This window comes from Athalia rosae, chromosome 3, assembly GCF_917208135.1.
Source record: "Athalia rosae chromosome 3, iyAthRosa1.1, whole genome shotgun sequence".
NCBI classification, from domain to species: domain Eukaryota; kingdom Metazoa; phylum Arthropoda; class Insecta; order Hymenoptera; family Athaliidae; genus Athalia; species Athalia rosae.
In genome coordinates, this window is record NC_064028.1 from 18,529,693 (window position 1) to 18,546,184 (window position 16,492).

The following is a 16,492-nucleotide window of genomic DNA, read 5'->3' on the forward strand; positions in this document are numbered from 1 at the left end:
GTTATACACTTAATAATTTATTTTTTCATGATGCGATGATTCACCTAATCACTACGATATTAGGTCGCCCTGTCAAATCCAGCAAAAAATTCATTCTGCGAATTCAAGAGAAATAAGAACAAATCAATTTTCGAGACTAGTAACCACGAGAGTTTTTTTAAACGGTATTTTTTGTCCGAGAACCTCGAGGAACCCCATCATACTGCGGTCGAATGGTGACGATGTAGTTGTAGTTTTTATCATTATTCTTATCGTATTTTTTTTTTTTTTTTTCGTTTCATTCTTTCTTGTACTTTCGGGCGAGAATAATATAGTAAAATTTTCGATACGATCGGATTTATTTCCGACGAACTTCTTTCCGCGATTTTGTCTTCACACACCGTCCTCTGTAGCATATTTCGGTCATGTGAGAAATTTCCGTAGTCGTCGAGGTTCTCAATACTTTCGAAAGGTCGTTCGTCGTGCTAGGATTTGTCTTGATCGATGCGGATCGCAACGTAGTCGCGGTGGACGGGATCTCCGTCGTGGTCAACTCTTCGGGAGAAAATGGGACCTCCTGCGTCGTATGGAGAACCGAATAAGACGTCACTTCCGGCGTTGCTGTCGTTTGTAACGTCGTCTCTTCCACTCTCGTTGGTATCGTGACGGATTCTTCAGCTTCGGGAGGGGGATTTTCATTCTCCTTTCTCGTTTCTTCGAAAACTTTTCCAACGCTGTAGACGGTTGTAGGTTCGTCTGACTTGAAGTTCTCGACAGTTTCTTCCTCAGTTTTCAAAGTCGACGTCGACGACGCTTCTGTGGCATGCGGCGAATCCTTGCCGTTTTCCTCGTCCTGATCTTCGTGGCTCTCGAAGCTCTTGAAAAACGCGTTCACGTAATCGGACATACTCTGCGACGTGGGTGAAGCCTGTTCCGGCGATTCCGTCGCGATTGTGGTCGTTTCAGTTCCAACTTTCGGATAATTCGTAACGAACTTCGGTGCGAACGGCTTCGATTTATCTTCGCTCAAAGACTCCTGATCACGATACCACCAATTTTTTAGCGTCTGCTTGGGATGGAAACGACGGTGTTCCATATCCGTTGCCTCGGTAGTTTCGTATTTCTCAAGACCGATCGAGGGTCGAATTTTTTTCTCGCGTGACTTCGGAGAAAAGCTGTGACGTTCGGTAGTGGCTTGCGTCGCCATCTTTTCATCCGGCAAGGTGGTTCGGAGGTCAAGGTAGTTCGAGGTAGTCGGGTCAGGATTCCCGGAAAGAGTCTCCGAGGATGTCGTCGTCGTCCCGAGTGTCGTGGTGGTCGTTTCGGTGGTTGGCTCTTCGTAATGTTTCGTCGAATCTCGTGTCGAAGGTTCCGGATCGTCGGGTACGTCCGTCGTAGTAGAAACAACCGCAGCTCGGAACTCCTCGTTGTTTTTCGACATTTCGTCGAAGAGTTCCTCGAAGAACGACCTCGTCGTCGGCACTTCGGTGGTCGAAGAAGTCGGGACATACGTCGTCGGTTTGGGCTCTTCGAAGCGTGAATTTTTGTCGAAACTATCCTTTCCCTGAATCAGGTGGTTCCAGGCGGATCCGACGTGCTGCGATTCCGCGCTTTCGATATCCTCGGCCGGCCTGACACGGATGCGAACGCGTCTACGTCTGTGTCCGGTCTGAAAATTCAGAAAAATACGAATAACGCAACTTTTGAATTCCGGGACGATTCGAATACTCACTCTCTTCGTGGTCTTCGGTTCTCCGGTCGGCTCGGGGGGCGTATTTTTCCGCAAATCGGAACCAGCAGACTCCGGAAGGATTGTGGTCACCGGCGCAGTGATTTCCTCCGGGTTATCCTGGGGAATGTTCAAGGTCGTGAGCGCTTCGTTCGCTTCGTTTTTCGCTGAGTTTGAATTGCCTCCGAATGCAACGTCCCCTCCATTACTCCAGAACTCGAGCCCATCCGAGTTCGCGTTCACATCCTTTTCGACTGGATCCTCGCTCTTTTCATCTACGGTTGATCTCGGTTGGAGCGTCGGCGGTTCCTGCGGCGTTTGCTTCTCGTCGTTGCCAAAATAACTGGTGTTTACGACGACTGCGTCTCTTGGCGCGTTCGAAATGCTGCTGGTCACGAGAACTTCGGCGGACGAGAGATCGGGTCCGGCGGTTATGATGTCGAACGAATCGTCGCTTTTCTCTTGTCTCTCGTTATCCTTTTCTGCGGATTGAACTCGGTTCGGTAAAGAGCTTGGCTGAAAAGAAGCATGGGTCAATTTGGTTGACCATTGGCTCTCGGCGCCCTCGACGTCGGGGATTTCTTCGTTTTCCGGACGCGTTCTAACGACGCTTTTTCGATTCACGTAACTGTATTTCCTAGGGAGCGAACTGGCGAGTTGCGTCTGATCGTAGTCTTCCTGGCTTTCCTGGTGGCTGGGACCGATACCGAAATTCAGCACAAAGTCCTGCCGTGGAAGCTGTGCCTGGAAAAATAATATTTGCATTTATTATTTGCATTTAATATTAAACTCTAACAACTATTCAGTGTCGTTAGAAAGTATTTTGATGACATCTTTTTCTAAACTTTTGACGACGTTTGCTAAGAGCGAATCAACAACGCAGAGATCTCTGCAGACGTTTATAAATCACAATGTATATAAGTAGAGAGATTTAGGCCTCATAAATATTACCCGAAGAAGACTACCCGGTGTCTTATCAGTAGCGTTATTCAGATGCATTACAGCTGTCACATTGATAAAAGATAACAAATATTTACTAACGTCATCTTGCTGTCGGAAGGTGTCGAGCTGTCCAGTTCTGAGCAGTGCTTCGGCTTGCGGAAGGTTTTCCAAGTTTGACGATTTCAATTCCTCGTCGAAAAGGGTTCGCCGAGTACCTTCTAACGGGGACGACGGAACTCCCTGAATTATTTGCGGATAATTTTCGTCTAGGGGTAATTCGTTGCTGGAATCCAGAATTGACTCGGTGGTGGTCGTGGTGGTTGTTGTGGTCGTCGAAGTCGTCGTGGTTCTCCTTTTTCCGGGTCTACGGGTCCGGAGACGAGTTTTGCCGACCTTCCACTCTTCGCTCTGTACTTTCGGTCTCAGAGTGAAAACTTCTTCGTCCGGGATTTCGGCGGTCGTTGTGGTCGGCGACGACGTCGTCGACCTTGTCAAAGGTCGTCTGTTCATCACCTGGTACTTCTGCCGGTTTTTCGGCGAAATTTGCGACTGGGGACTGTCCACTTCCACGGGAGCGTTGTTCGATGACTCTTCCGATTGGACCTGGGGACGGTCGATAAAAATGTAACATCGGCGACGGGTTTCTGGCTCAAAAAAACGCGAAAAAAATACGCGGTCGGCTTGGACTCTTTCTTTTCGGCATTTTCAATTATCTCCAGGGTGGTAAAAGTGCGCGGGAATACTGGGAAAATTCTGTACAGGCACGAGAACATGCTCGGGTTGGTTTCCCCCGGGGGGAGTGAAACCCGAATTATTACCACCTCGGTAGGTTTCCTTTCGTACAAGGTTTTCGGAATATATTTCACAGGTACAGTTTCGGCAGCGGGCAGCGGGGGCTAATCGTTTGCTCGATAATAAATCACCCATCCCTGACACATCTACTTTCTACTATTTGGCGTTATATGCGCGGATACGAGAAACGTTATTTGACACCTTTACGATCCGAACTTGATTTCAGCGTGGGAATTATCGTGAATTTCTTTTAGATTGTTCAGAAATAAGTTCAGAACTCGTTAACCCAGATTTTATTGAAATTCTTCGAGCCGTGCCTGATCACGGGCGTCGTTATGGAAAAAAAAACGAAAAAAACAAACCACGTCATCTTCGACGCCCCCGCGTCATTATCTCGAATCATCGCACGGATGTACGCGTTGAATAAAATAATTCTCACCTGTTCGTATTTCGGCTTGTACGCCGTCGCTAAATTTGCGGTATTGAATTTTTCGTTAACCGGATAAATTGGTTTGAAGCTCGGCGGTCTGATGAACCCGTATTCCACCTCCTCTTCCGATTCCTTGGCGTAACTTTCCGGCGCCGGTGTCGTGCTGGTCGTGGTAGTTGTTGCGGTGGATTTTTGGTGAGGCGTTTGAATTCTCACGTAATCATCCCCTTCCGTTTGTACGTTCGGCTGGTTGACTTGCACGCGATTCCTCGGCCTGGGGCGCGTTCCCTGCTGATGATTTCTCGACGACGCGGACGGGGAGGACTGATGCCTGGAATCGTGGTTGACCGCGTTGAAGCGAACGAATTCATCCCGAGATCCAGTCGGGCGGGTTTGGATCGGGGAATCAGCGTGCGGAACGCGCTGAGCATTAGTGTTCAAACGGCTGCGCAACCTTTGCCGAATGATCACCGGAGCCGGAGTCAAAGTTGGCCGAGGTGTCGTCACCTGGAAGAACGAGAGGAAGATGTTTGTCGCGACGATTTCGAAGGCGGACGTACGCCGAGCTGATACGGAAAAAAACGCACCTCGGGAGCCTCGGTTGTCGTCGACGTCGTCGTTGTTGTCGTGGTCGTCAGTTGTTGCTGGAAATCAGAGTGGTCGTAAACGGGTCCAGATTTTGGGTATTGGGTCTCCTGGTTTGCGGGACTGATGGGCTTTTGAGGAGCCGAGCCGTAGGTATGATCGCTTTCGAAATTGGCGTTTTCCTTCCCCGAGGATTCAACGATTCCTTGATTCCCGTAGAAATTATAAATCTCCGCGGGATATTGTTGAGGTGTCAACGCCGGGGCGGCTTGTGGAGTATTTTCGAGCTTTCGTTCGTTCTGCGACTGATAATTGAACCCGTTCACCGGATTCTGCTCGACATTCGTCTGTCCGAAATTCGAGTTTCTGAATCCCGATTGATAATTGATCCCTTGGATCTCCGAGATGTCATCCCGTTGGAAGGACGGGTCCACAACTTCCTGCGCGAGGGGCGATTCTTGCGGATTACCCTGAAGCGGAAGTGCGTTTGGCCGCGAAATTTCGTCGCCCGTGGGACTTCCAGATTCAACGTTTTCGCCGCGCGGAGAATGCGCCGAGTTTGGAATATTGGGGAAGTTCTGGTTCTCCTGATTTCGGGAACCGACCTCCGCCTGAGAGAGCCCAGCTTCCGGACGGGCCTGAGATAAGAAATGATTTGTAGCGCAATCGTAAACGATAGCGAGGCGCTCGTTAAACATTCAAACAGCAGCCAAATATATGCAAATATGTAAGAATAGGAGTTTTTTTTGTCTCTTAGAAAAAAAAGAGGTTCGATATTGCCCTCCTTTGTTCAAAATGTCGGCATAAATTCAATTTTCTCAGACCGGAGCGACAACTGATTTCATCACAATCTGTCTAATTCTGGTTTCTAGGACTCCCTTCGTCCGCCGTGATGAACGGTATGCACAATGGTATACGTTATCTGATCTAATTTCACGAGAAGATAAGCGCTGCGCTTAAAAAAGAGAAACACACACTTGAATCGAATACTGGGCTGCCTCAGCCGGCCGCGATTGCGAGCATTGTTCAACGTCGAGGATAAAGTGAAAAAAATTATACCCCGACCATCCCGAGCTAACAAATTTCCATTAGTAATCCTACCGAGCTATAATAACGGAGGGATCGAAAGACGTTCTTCGCCTACCTCCGGTTGAACCGCATTCCTGTCGCTGCCTTTTCCTCGGTATCTCTGACTCCTAGCCGACGGTCTCCTCTGCGGTTCGGGAATGCTGCTCGAGAATTGATGATGACTTTTCTCTTGCGACGCTCCAGAGAACTTGGATTTCGTCGGATTGTAGGTTGCGTCCGGATAGTTTTCCGTGGTAGTCTGGTATCCCTGTCGGATTCTAGATCTGCTGTAGGGTCTGCGCTGTCTGTCGCTAACGTGTGATCTGGTCGGCGTCGATTCGGTCGTCGTAGGAGCCCTGGTTGGAACGACTCTGCCCCTGCAGAAAAAAAACAAAAATCAAAAAAAATCAAAATCAAAATTCTGAGAATATCTCATCGAGAACAAACGCCAAACTCGACGGTCTTTTTCTCCCGCGATCCACGATCCCTCGCTCTAACGACATCGCCGACGCGGTGAAAGTTCGACTTCTTTTTTTTTTTTAAGTAAAACGAACGAACAAAAAAAAAAAGACAAACTTCTTGGCGAAACTTTGAAGCTCCGCGTTATCGACTTTCTTTCGTCCATTGGTTGACGGAAAAATTTTCTCACCTCTGTCTCCCTCGGGATCTGTAGGTCGTGGTGGTCGGAGCTTCGGTAGTGGTGGTCGTCGTCGTGGTCGTTGTAACGATATTTTCCGACGGTTCCGAATGATCGAGCAAAGAATTGACGAGGCCCGGTAGTTGCGGAGATATATTCGGAAGTTCCGAGTGTATCGAATACTGCGTAGGGCCAGGAGATGATGCCCCGACCCGGTCGCCGGGATCCACTTGACTCTCGTGATTCTGGGAGAGCGAAAATTCGGACGCGCCGCTTTCTACCGAAGGATCGAACGGATCGCCGCCACGATTCGCTTGGAAGGGATCGGAGGCAACTCGCTGATCGAAATCGTAACGATTTCCGGTATCTCCGTTCTGGTTCGATTCGCGATTGATCAGAGGCAACCTCGCGGCGATGCTTCCCTCGGGAGCCGGTGCTTCGAAATTCGTCTCGGCGTGAGTCCGGTACGCGGTGTCCGGCGACGGTGTGGTCGCCGAACCGTAAGTCGGAGTTACTTGACCTTGGACATTGTCGTTATAGTATTGCCTGAACTTCGTTCTGGTTATACCACCGGATTCGGTTGCCGACTGTTCTTCGTACCGCGCGCTCGATGAACCGTTAACCGGCAGTCTGTCGTTGTAAAATTGCCTGTGCCTGAAACGCGTCCCCGAAGCAGGAGCGGGCGAATAAACGGCTTCGTATTTCGGCGTAGTCGTAGCGACTACGGCCTCCGAAACGTAATCGGAAGCGATCTGTGGGTCGTAGGAGAATCTGGGTGGAAGCAAAGTGCCCTCGACGTAAGAATTAGACTCGATTAGCGGGTTGACGTTCGGCCGCGTTTCTTCGTCGGTTTTCAAAACGCCTCCGGGTGGACCGTCGAGGCCGTCCGGTTCGTTGTCAAGGTTATTGACGACCACGGAACCGATGTGCGGAGCGGGGAATGGAATCTTCGAGTATCCGGGCGGAGGTTTGAAACTGAGGGGAGCTACGAAAAACGGCAATTTGTCCACCTTTCTTTCTACTCGGTTGTTGTCGATGGACGACAAATACGGCAGATCAAATTTAGCGTAACCGTTCGGAGGATCGAGATTCGTTGGACCGACGAAAATCTGGGGAGCGTCCGGCCCGACGGAATCCAGTACGGAAATAGTCTTGGCGTTTTTCAGAATCGTAAGGACATCGGAAACACGGAGGTCGTCCGGGTTACCGGCGGGATCGTGGCCGCCCATGTAAACCGAAAGGGGCGGTTGGTTCGGAGACGGCGTCGTAGCTTGATTTTCCTGTCTATTTCTGTGTCTGAGTCTTCCCTTGATCCTCGAGCTCTTCGGCTTCGTGGTTTCGGTGAGATGCTGTTGTTGAGCTTGATTTTGAGCACGATTTTGAGCGTCGATTTTGGCGGCGTCGATTTGCGCCTGCCTTTGGGTCTCGATGGCTTCTTGATGCGCTTGGCGATGAGCCTCGAGTTGAGCGTTCGCCTGAGCCAAGCGTTGATTTTCGATCAGCGCTCTAGCCCTGGCTTCGTCCTCGGCCTGCAGTCGTTCCAGTTCTCGCTGCTGTTCCAATGACCGTTGAATTTCCAATTCCTTCTGTCGTTCTAGGGCAGCCAACCTGTCGATTTCCGCTTGTCTCGCCTCCGCTTCCTTCTGCTTTCTATCCTGCGCGCGGAGCTCGGCAATTTTTTGTCTCTCCAGTAACTCCTGTCGCTCGAATTCCTTTTTGCGCGCTGCTTCCTCCTCGGCCAATTTTCGTTGTTTCAGTTCTCGAAGCTTCTGCAATTCCTTCTGGCGAGCCTCCTCCTCCTTTCTTTCCAGTTCCTTTCGCAGCTCCAACTCCTTTTGTCGCTTCAATTCCTGCTCCTTGATCACGAACTCCTGATGATGTTTCGCTCGTCTCTCCAGTTCCTTTTCCTCCTCCTTCAAACGATCCAATTCCTTTTCTCGTTCTTCCTTATGGATTCGGTCTCTTTCCGCTTGCTCTTGTTGCAACTGGTACAACACTTGATGAGCGAACGCCTGCTGCGCTGCGTTCGGCCTGGTACCTTCCAATCCCTGATTATTTACGTCTTGTTGTTGAAATTGGTTTTGTTGTTGTTGTTGTTGTTGTTGTTGTTGTTGTTGGTGGTGGTGGTGCGACGCGTACTGTTTACGATTTCTCACTCTCTGCGAAGGTTTTACTCGCTGACCGTCGCGTTGCGCTAGAGTTTCCGCAGGGACGTAAAGAAGTTGTACCTGAAACAAAAAAGAAAAGTTACAGTGTTGAAAGAAAAACGTCGCCGGTTTGAAAAATTTCTTTTCGCTTAAAAATATCCGAGTTTTTACATCACTCACTTCCTCCTCGCCGTCATTCTGGGCGTCCGTAGAGCCAGGCGTAACGGTTTGCGCGGCGAATCGATCACCATTTTTATTATCCCTCAACGATTTCGTGTTCTTGTAATGTCCTCCTTGTCTGGCGGAATGATCTTTCGACTTTTCCTCGCCTCCCGAATAGGCTTCCTCGTTCGCTTCGTCGCCTTTCGTTTCCTCGTTACTTCCAGACGCCGCTTCTTGGTGTCTCAAATTACCAACGTTCTGCTGAGCCGTTAATTTCTGGGCATTCGAAACCAAAAACTCCTGGGCAGGAAATTCCGGGGGTTGCGGCTGGTCCCCCGGAGGAGGCGGAAGCAGCGCGTCTGGGGCGAGATGCGGAAGAGTTTGAAGATTTGCGATCGTGCTTTGGTGCAACGCGGCCTTCCTAGCTTCGTCGGTGGCGAATCCCTCGGGAATATAGGACTGCGCCTGTCGTGAAAATACCAATTATCAGAATAATCGAAGGCAAGCTGTATTTTATTTCCAACCGGTTAGATCATCGGGAAGAACTTTTTTGCGTATATTCCATTGTATACCCGTTAAGTAATCGGTGCGCATTTTTAACTTTTTGTTCCGCGCGTTTTTTCGCCACTTCTCGCAGTTCGGCTTAGTTTCTACTCGACATTTTATTACGGAGAAAGATTTTGCGCGCGTCAAAGAAATCGTACGTGTTTCAAATAAGCTGCGTACCGTACCATGACAATTTAACGTAAGGAGTTATGTGTGTAAGTAGCGTATACCTATGTGCATGTGTATAAAATGTGAAAAGTGGTGCTCTCGGCGTCTGCTCGGCAACGAGCAAAACTCTCAAGACTTACTTGAAGTAGTTGCTGTTGGGCTCTGAGCTGTTGCTGAAGTAGCAACAATTTCTGTATGCTCTCCTGGGTTTCTTGAAGTTGGTACAGCTGATGTTGATATTGCTGACGTAGGGCCGGGGGTAGAGCCAAAGGTTGAATTTGCCCCTGATTTCCCGTGACTCCCGAAGGTCCGATTCCGGATAAACTACCCCCCCCGTGTTCCGTGAGGGATCTGGGATTCGCCAGAGGGATCCATTCGCTGTTCGAAACCTGACGGGACCATCTTTCGCCCTTCGTCGAACCGGAATTCACGAAAATCGTTAGTAGGATCGTCGCCGCCAAAATCGAACGGCGCCGAATGATCTGAAATGACGATGAAATGACGATGAAAAAAAATCATCAATTCGAATTTAGTTAGGAAAAATCAGCGTTCGGTACCCGAGCCGGTTGTCGGAGGGTTTTGATTGTAATTAGTTGATTGATTAATTGATCAAATTAACGAGAGTAGCTACCGCGAGAAAATCGCAAACGTTGAATCATAACTTATGGCCAACCATTTTATATGGCTATGCAAATTGAGCGGTGTGGGTTTAATTGTACATTACTTCAAAGAAATAAGATACTTTCTTAATAGGCAATTCGGATAGAGAGGACGGTAAATTTCTTCCAGTTAAATATATTATACAACTTTATCATATTGTTGAAGATCCTTTGCCCATAATTATATCAAGACGTTCACTTTGTATTTGTTTTAAGATATACAATTTCACGTAGTCGCCGGAGTTGGGGGAAAAGTGCAATATTTATCGTATTACAGCTATACCCATAAAATATATTATGATAAATAATAGCAAATTTAAATTCAATGAAAACCGCAGATAACAATCGCGCGAATCACGAATCAAAGCAAATTATATCGCTGAAAAATATGTAATCACACGTATTATATGCAAAAACGGGTGCTAATAAATATCCTATTGTTCAGGAACAGAAAATCTTGTGGTCAGATTTCTAATACTCTGCGGTTATTTCCCCCCGACGAACAATACCCGTGTACATGTAGCACATGATACTCGGATAATTATTTTCTGAAAAATTTTCTTTCCAACAAAAACGAACGAACAAACGAACAGTCGAAACGGCTGATATATCGAATTACGACGAGGATATGCCCTTGAAAAAAATACGGACAAAAATACGGAAATAAATCGAACCGAAAATTGTAACAAAACACTCGATCGTGATCGTTTAAAATTACCAAAAAGAATCGGTATCGTTCGCTCGTTTCATTTAGCTTCTTTTGTTACAGTCCTTGTTATTTCGGTTCGCAGTTCCTAGTTTTTCTTTTTCTTTTGTTCCAATTTATCCGTCGCCGTGATTTTGTGCCGATATGATTTAACATCGTCGAGTTACACGGTTTTATGGTTCGTCCGTTTCTCGCGGGTTAATTGGCTCGTATAGCTTTTATTCGATCGGTCTGAGCGAATGTAGTCGGCCTTCTAAAATCCCGGACCGGAACAACGGGAGTAGTTATACCTACCTATGATATTATTACACGTTCGACCTATACCGTTGCTACAATAATTCGTGATAATTAGAATCTTTGAATTGCGATTTACAGCAACATGCATAACAAAAGGCGTTGTAGTTTATCTATTCTTCGCGTGTGCTCCAGCCGTACTATAACCGGCTTATCGTCAGTGTACATACGTATGGGCACATTTAAAAACTTATAGAAACATCATTATATCGTGAGCCCGCGATATGTAGAGTGAGACTCTGCCTAACGAACTGTAATAAACTAAATCTCATAGTAAATGTGATTTCTAATAAATAATTTCAACACAGAAACACAGATAATCGTAACATGAATATAATAACGGAAGATCCGGAAAACCGAAGATACAGCGCGTTCTTTTCTTTCTATTTTTCCCCTGCGACTGATTACGAAAATTTCTATCGAATACGACGGTAATATGGATAAGAAAAACGTACGGAAATTCTTAATCACAAAAATTATATTCACAGATACATACCCATGCGTACACATGTCTTTCAAAACTCGTTTTTCGAAAGTGTACGTCGCGCGCCGATATATATTAGTGAAATTTTTCAACCCGAAATTAGATGCATGAACAAAAATGAACAACATTCGTTAGATCGTTTGAAAAGTAAAAAGTACGTACATACATTGAATTCAGTATTCACTTTTTTTTTTTCAATCTTTCTTTTTCAAAAGACCTTGCCGGTCGTATTCAGGACATTCTCAATTTCTGACGCGGCGGTGAAAGTAAATGTAATACCGTGAACTTGTATATTTACATGATTTAGTGTACAAACGGAACGTACGTGTATACCCCATTCGCGATGCCAATGATATTTGGGACGAAAAACTTTTTTTTTTGCTTCCCCTTTTTTTCAAACGTTTTTTTTTTTAACCCCTTCTGTTGTACGTACGTTATTTTGGTGGTCCTAAAATATATCTACCGTGTAATTATTTAATGGACCGTCGTTCGTAGAGCGAATAATTTATTAAAAGGAGGTCAACACCTTTCTCTGTTTGCAAGAACCTGCACGCGGCATCATCCGCGAAGCAAAGTTAGGTGCGGTTCTTGCGCCGCTACCGCCTGCCGTTGATCCTTCTCTCCGCAGCCTTGCTTTAATTCTAATTATAAGCGATCGCTTCTATTTTACTTCATTTATTTTTGCCTATAGATTTTATTTCACGTTCTACTTTATTATGCTTTCAAAAATCAACCTCAAACACCACGTTTCGATATCTCGTACACGTAGCCTATATGATAGCGAAATATTCCGCGCTCATTTTTCTGCGGGCTCCTTTTTTCGCCCTCTCAATCAACACTTTTTAGTATATCGAGATGTTTTACGACAATATCGATGTTTTATTTGAATCATAGATGTGAAATGGCTCCTACACATCTCTTTCGTCACTCACTTTCTTTCCTTCTTTTGGGCCCAAAAGTTGAGAGCGTTTACAAATTATAAGCATGATATGTGCGTAAGAAATTCGTTGATTTTTTTTTAAATTCAGTAATTGTAATATTTATATTTATATATATACAATATTAAAAATGGGATCAACGATGATGAAAAATTGTGAGGAGGAAAGAAAGAAATGAAAATCGCTTATTTTCTCGTTACTTTTCCGTTTTTAATAATTTTCAGTGCGAATCTAACAATGATTTTATTCCCCGAGTTCAACCCGTGCGCGTGCCGCTCACGCTGCGTCGATTAATTTCTCTCTGTATAAAATTAATTAACCGTTGGATTAACATATGCGAATACGATATGGAATTTATTCTATATATGACTGTGACGCGTGTACGCAAAATTTCCAGATTCTCATTTGATGAATCTTATTGTTTTATAACTTCTTATTTTATACTCGTTCAATTATTTATTTTACTTTCCTTCCAGATCTGTAACGAGGATCTCATGGATATTGTAGATAAAAATTTGTCGTGTCCAACAAGCGTGAAACTGAGCACTTCCTGGTGTACCTATGTACCTGATACATACCACGCATATATATATATATATATACTTCTTATGCAATTTCGTCTGCCGCAGCTTTAGATCTATACCTAGATATATATATATAAATATTATAAATCCTTATGACAGCGGTACGAACGAAATACGATAGATGAATTATGATTTTTCAGAGATATGAAGCTAAATTCAAATTGAAAGTATATAATACAATGTAACACATGAGAGTAACTTTGTTCAATAACATCTTCGAATCCAAAATGACTAAAAATCAGTGCAATGCACCTGTGCGGATTCCGATACGACGTGCAGTAAAAAAAAGAAATTATTACACGCCAAATTTTTATACGTATGTACGAAAAAGAAGGAAACAAAATTCGCGAAAACTGTAACGCACGCATATATGCGTAATAGATGATTACAGAATTGCGAATCAATTTTATGGGAAGAGGGCGACGTTGTTTGAAAAAGAAAAAAGAAAAATATCTCCGCGAGCTATCGGTCGACGAGCTCGAAGCTATGTACACGTATATATGTACGTATGTACGTATATCTACCCAACCAATACCTTGAAACTGCAAGATCACTGACCCTGTGAAGTGAGCTGCTCACACACTGACCCCCATTTGGTAGACCGCGGCGAGATCAGCGGCAACAGCATCCGCGTCAATTGGTTTGAATTTTTTATATTTAATTCGTAGCTTCGTTTTTGTCGTTTCTGTCTTATATTTAAAACTCGACGATGGCCGTGATCGTTCTCTGATCAATGCATACGGATATCTGGTGCGAACAATCTTTCACTTTAGATTACGTAACTGTAATGCGCTCGGTCGAAATCAATTTAGATATTATGCTGATGTGAATTAGTGGAAAAATAATTTGTCTTCCGAAAAGGAAATTCTTATCAATATTCATGAACATGAATATAATATTCGGTATCAAATACCTGAAAATTTCATTTCGATTTCACTTTTTACGACTAGCAACAAATGATCATTCTATAAGTGTAGCATATAGTGTACGTTAGTTGTCATTATTAGAAAAGTAATAAAATGATATTCATAGGATTCGAATAAATTCTTTTTTCATCCAATCTCTAGTTCTGGAGGTATTAATTCTCAGAATTTATACCATCACGGATGTGAAGCTGCAATATGGACCTGCGCAACTTCTGTAAAACTCGTTAAACGCGAAAAAAGTCGTCTATAAAGGATTTTATCTGCAGTGGGTCAGTGTGTGAGCAAGGTGCAGCAGCTGGACGAATTCCTTTTTCAGAAAACGGTGTGGCATAGCTACCTCAAGACAAGATTCTTTCTTTTTCATTTTCTCAATTTTTTTCTATTTTTTTCTTTTCGAAAAAAAAAAAACCACGTACATGCTCGTTACCTTATAAAGTGGAAAGAAGAAGAATATTTTAACATTGAGCAAAAAAACTGAAGAAAAAGATTTCAGGATCGCAAAAGAAAAATTGACAAACCAAAAAATCAAGATTTCAAACTAATGATTACGAAAAATGAATTTAAGATTTAAGAGATGATCACAGCAACAATTTCGGCATCTCGGGATTTTAATTAATCGACTAGAAGGTCTGTAAATAATAATAAAAATTGTCTGTACTTGAAAAAAAAAATTTGGAGCAGATTTGAAAGAATCGATCAGCCCGCGGTAGGTGGAACGATGTTTCTTATGCAGGAGATTTCAACGGCGCGGCGCGCGCCTCCCGATACGGTTTCACGTCAGAAAATTCAACTCGCATGAAGGAACTAATGTAATAATCACGAACAAAAGACTCGTAAAAAAAGCAAAAAAAACTCACCATCTTGTACAAATCGGTACGTTCCAATCCGTAATTGATGTATATCAACGTATCGAGATTATTGCACTTGAATAAAAATTGATAGAAAAAAGAACTTCCTCCCACGGAGGGGTGACAAAATTAATGACTTCGAGGAATGAACGATTGAAAAAATCAACCCCAAATTCGGCTTCACCAAATCACTTTACACTGTCCCGTGTCCATTTCCACAATTATTTTCGACAACCTTTCAATAATGCGAATGTCCTGTTTCGGTTCTCCTGCAGCGTTTTTTCCCAAATGTCGCAAACTCGTTACGAAGAAGAAAATCAAAAACCGTGGGGCACTTCGTTACAATATATAATAACGTGCATGTGTCGTTTTCCATACGACCGTCCCGAGTCGTTAGCCTGTCTTGAAAAGTTTGAGAGGATGTGGTCGCAGTGGACAGTCTATATACTCTCCCCTCCAAAAGATTCAGGTGGATGTGTTATACCTGCAAGAAATTACTCCTGCTAGGAGCTCCTTCTTGGTTTCTTCAAAGTTATTTCTCCTTCCGTTCATTCGCGGTTGCACGACGTGCTACGGGAGAAAGACTTTCTTTCCATCGGCCTCATCCCGCTTTACGCTCGTACCGAAACTGGTCCAACGATAAAACGAAAAAAAAAACAAACAACAAACAAACAAACAAGGGGGTGTTAATTGGAGACACTCGGATATTCGTATCTTCGTAATACACGATATCGTGGACGAAGAAAACGAGTCGGTACACGGGCGTTGCCGTTTTCTAAAAAAAAATCCAACAGATACAAAATTGAAAAATTGTTCCTTTTTTTCTAGATTCCTAAATTCCTAAATTAATCATCGTCATACTGTACGGTGTTTGGACCGACCATTGTAAATGTTTAGTTCACATTCGAAAGATTTTCAAGCGTATAATATGTGAACAGTGGGGAGAGGGTAAAAAAAAGAAAAGAAACTGTACGGTAAAAATGAAAAATCGTCGGCAATTCAAAATCGCGTGGAATACTACCGACTCGCGTATGAAATATAGAGAGAAATATGGATACGTGCCTACATCTAGGTCTCTCCCGGAGCAAATACTTATATAGCTCTGTATTTCCTTTCACTGGAGCTGCGAGCGTAGAAAAATCATCTACAGGTATTCGCGTTATACATGTTATGTACAAGGTGTCCCGAAAAAGTATCAAAAGTATAATAAAACAATGATCACAACAACGATGAGACGGTTTATTGCAAATTGTGCAGGTAATAAAATCGAACGCATTCGCTCGTGTGCAAAGTTTTATTCCAAATAGATTTTTTTTTTTTTCCAAAGTACCTCACATATTTTACGTTCTCTAGATTCAATCGTGCTTTTCGCACGTCATTTCGTTTACGTTAATCTCTTGAGATAATAATTGAGAGGAACGTATGGTATTTTTTTTTTACGTGGATCGGCAGTTACGTCCAGAATGAAAATACCTTGAGGTAATTACGTATCCGAACGTTGAAAACTAATTTTTATTTTTTTCTCTCCTCCCCGGTCAATTTCTTCGCAGGAAGATGCAACCGGCGTATTTCCGGTCATTCTATTATTCGATCCGATCCCTATTGCGTATTTCGCAATTTGTACACAGTTACACGTACATTGTACGTTGTATCACAGCGCGATCGAGGTACTGCAATTAACTCTCGATCGCAAAAAAGCGAAGCGAGGGACCTCCCGGTATTCTACACCTTGGCAACGTCCGTATTATCGTACGGGTTACCGTGTTAAAATCTATCGATAAACGGTGTTGGAAATCGCACACGTACGAAAGCGGAAAATTGATACATTTACACGTTGTGTATTAAAATCTTTTCCCGCATGCGAGGCG

The 16,492-nt window shown here is 44.2% G+C and overlaps 1 protein-coding gene across 1 annotated transcript; it reads right to left on the reverse strand.

Moving 5' to 3' along the window:
- Positions 1 to 233: 233 nt before the first annotated feature.
- On the reverse strand, positions 234 to 15,044 carry LOC105689767. Its single transcript, XM_020854559.2, has 10 exons — positions 14,634 to 15,044; positions 9,326 to 9,667; positions 8,490 to 8,936; positions 6,175 to 8,390; positions 5,602 to 5,902; positions 4,460 to 5,095; positions 3,882 to 4,379; positions 2,750 to 3,253; positions 1,712 to 2,452; positions 234 to 1,648 (listed from the first exon to the last, which is right to left on the reverse strand). Exons 1-10 carry the CDS (start codon positions 14,634 to 14,636, stop codon positions 338 to 340), a joined length of 6,999 nt encoding a protein of 2,332 aa, XP_020710218.2. The 5' UTR covers positions 14,637 to 15,044; the 3' UTR covers positions 234 to 337.
- Between the last annotated feature and the right edge of the window lie 1,448 nt (positions 15,045 to 16,492).

What these genes read in the sequence shown, in the direction of transcription:
- LOC105689767 (XM_020854559.2), bottom strand. An exon ending in AGAATGACGGCGAGGAGGAA is followed by an intron (nt 8,391 to 8,489) that starts GTGAGTGATGTA and finishes TTTTTGTTTCAG; the next exon opens with GTACAACTTCTTTACGTCCC. An exon ending in ACAAGCCGAAATACGAACAG is followed by an intron (nt 3,254 to 3,881) that starts GTGAGAATTATT and finishes GACCGTCCCCAG; the next exon opens with GTCCAATCGGAAGAGTCATC.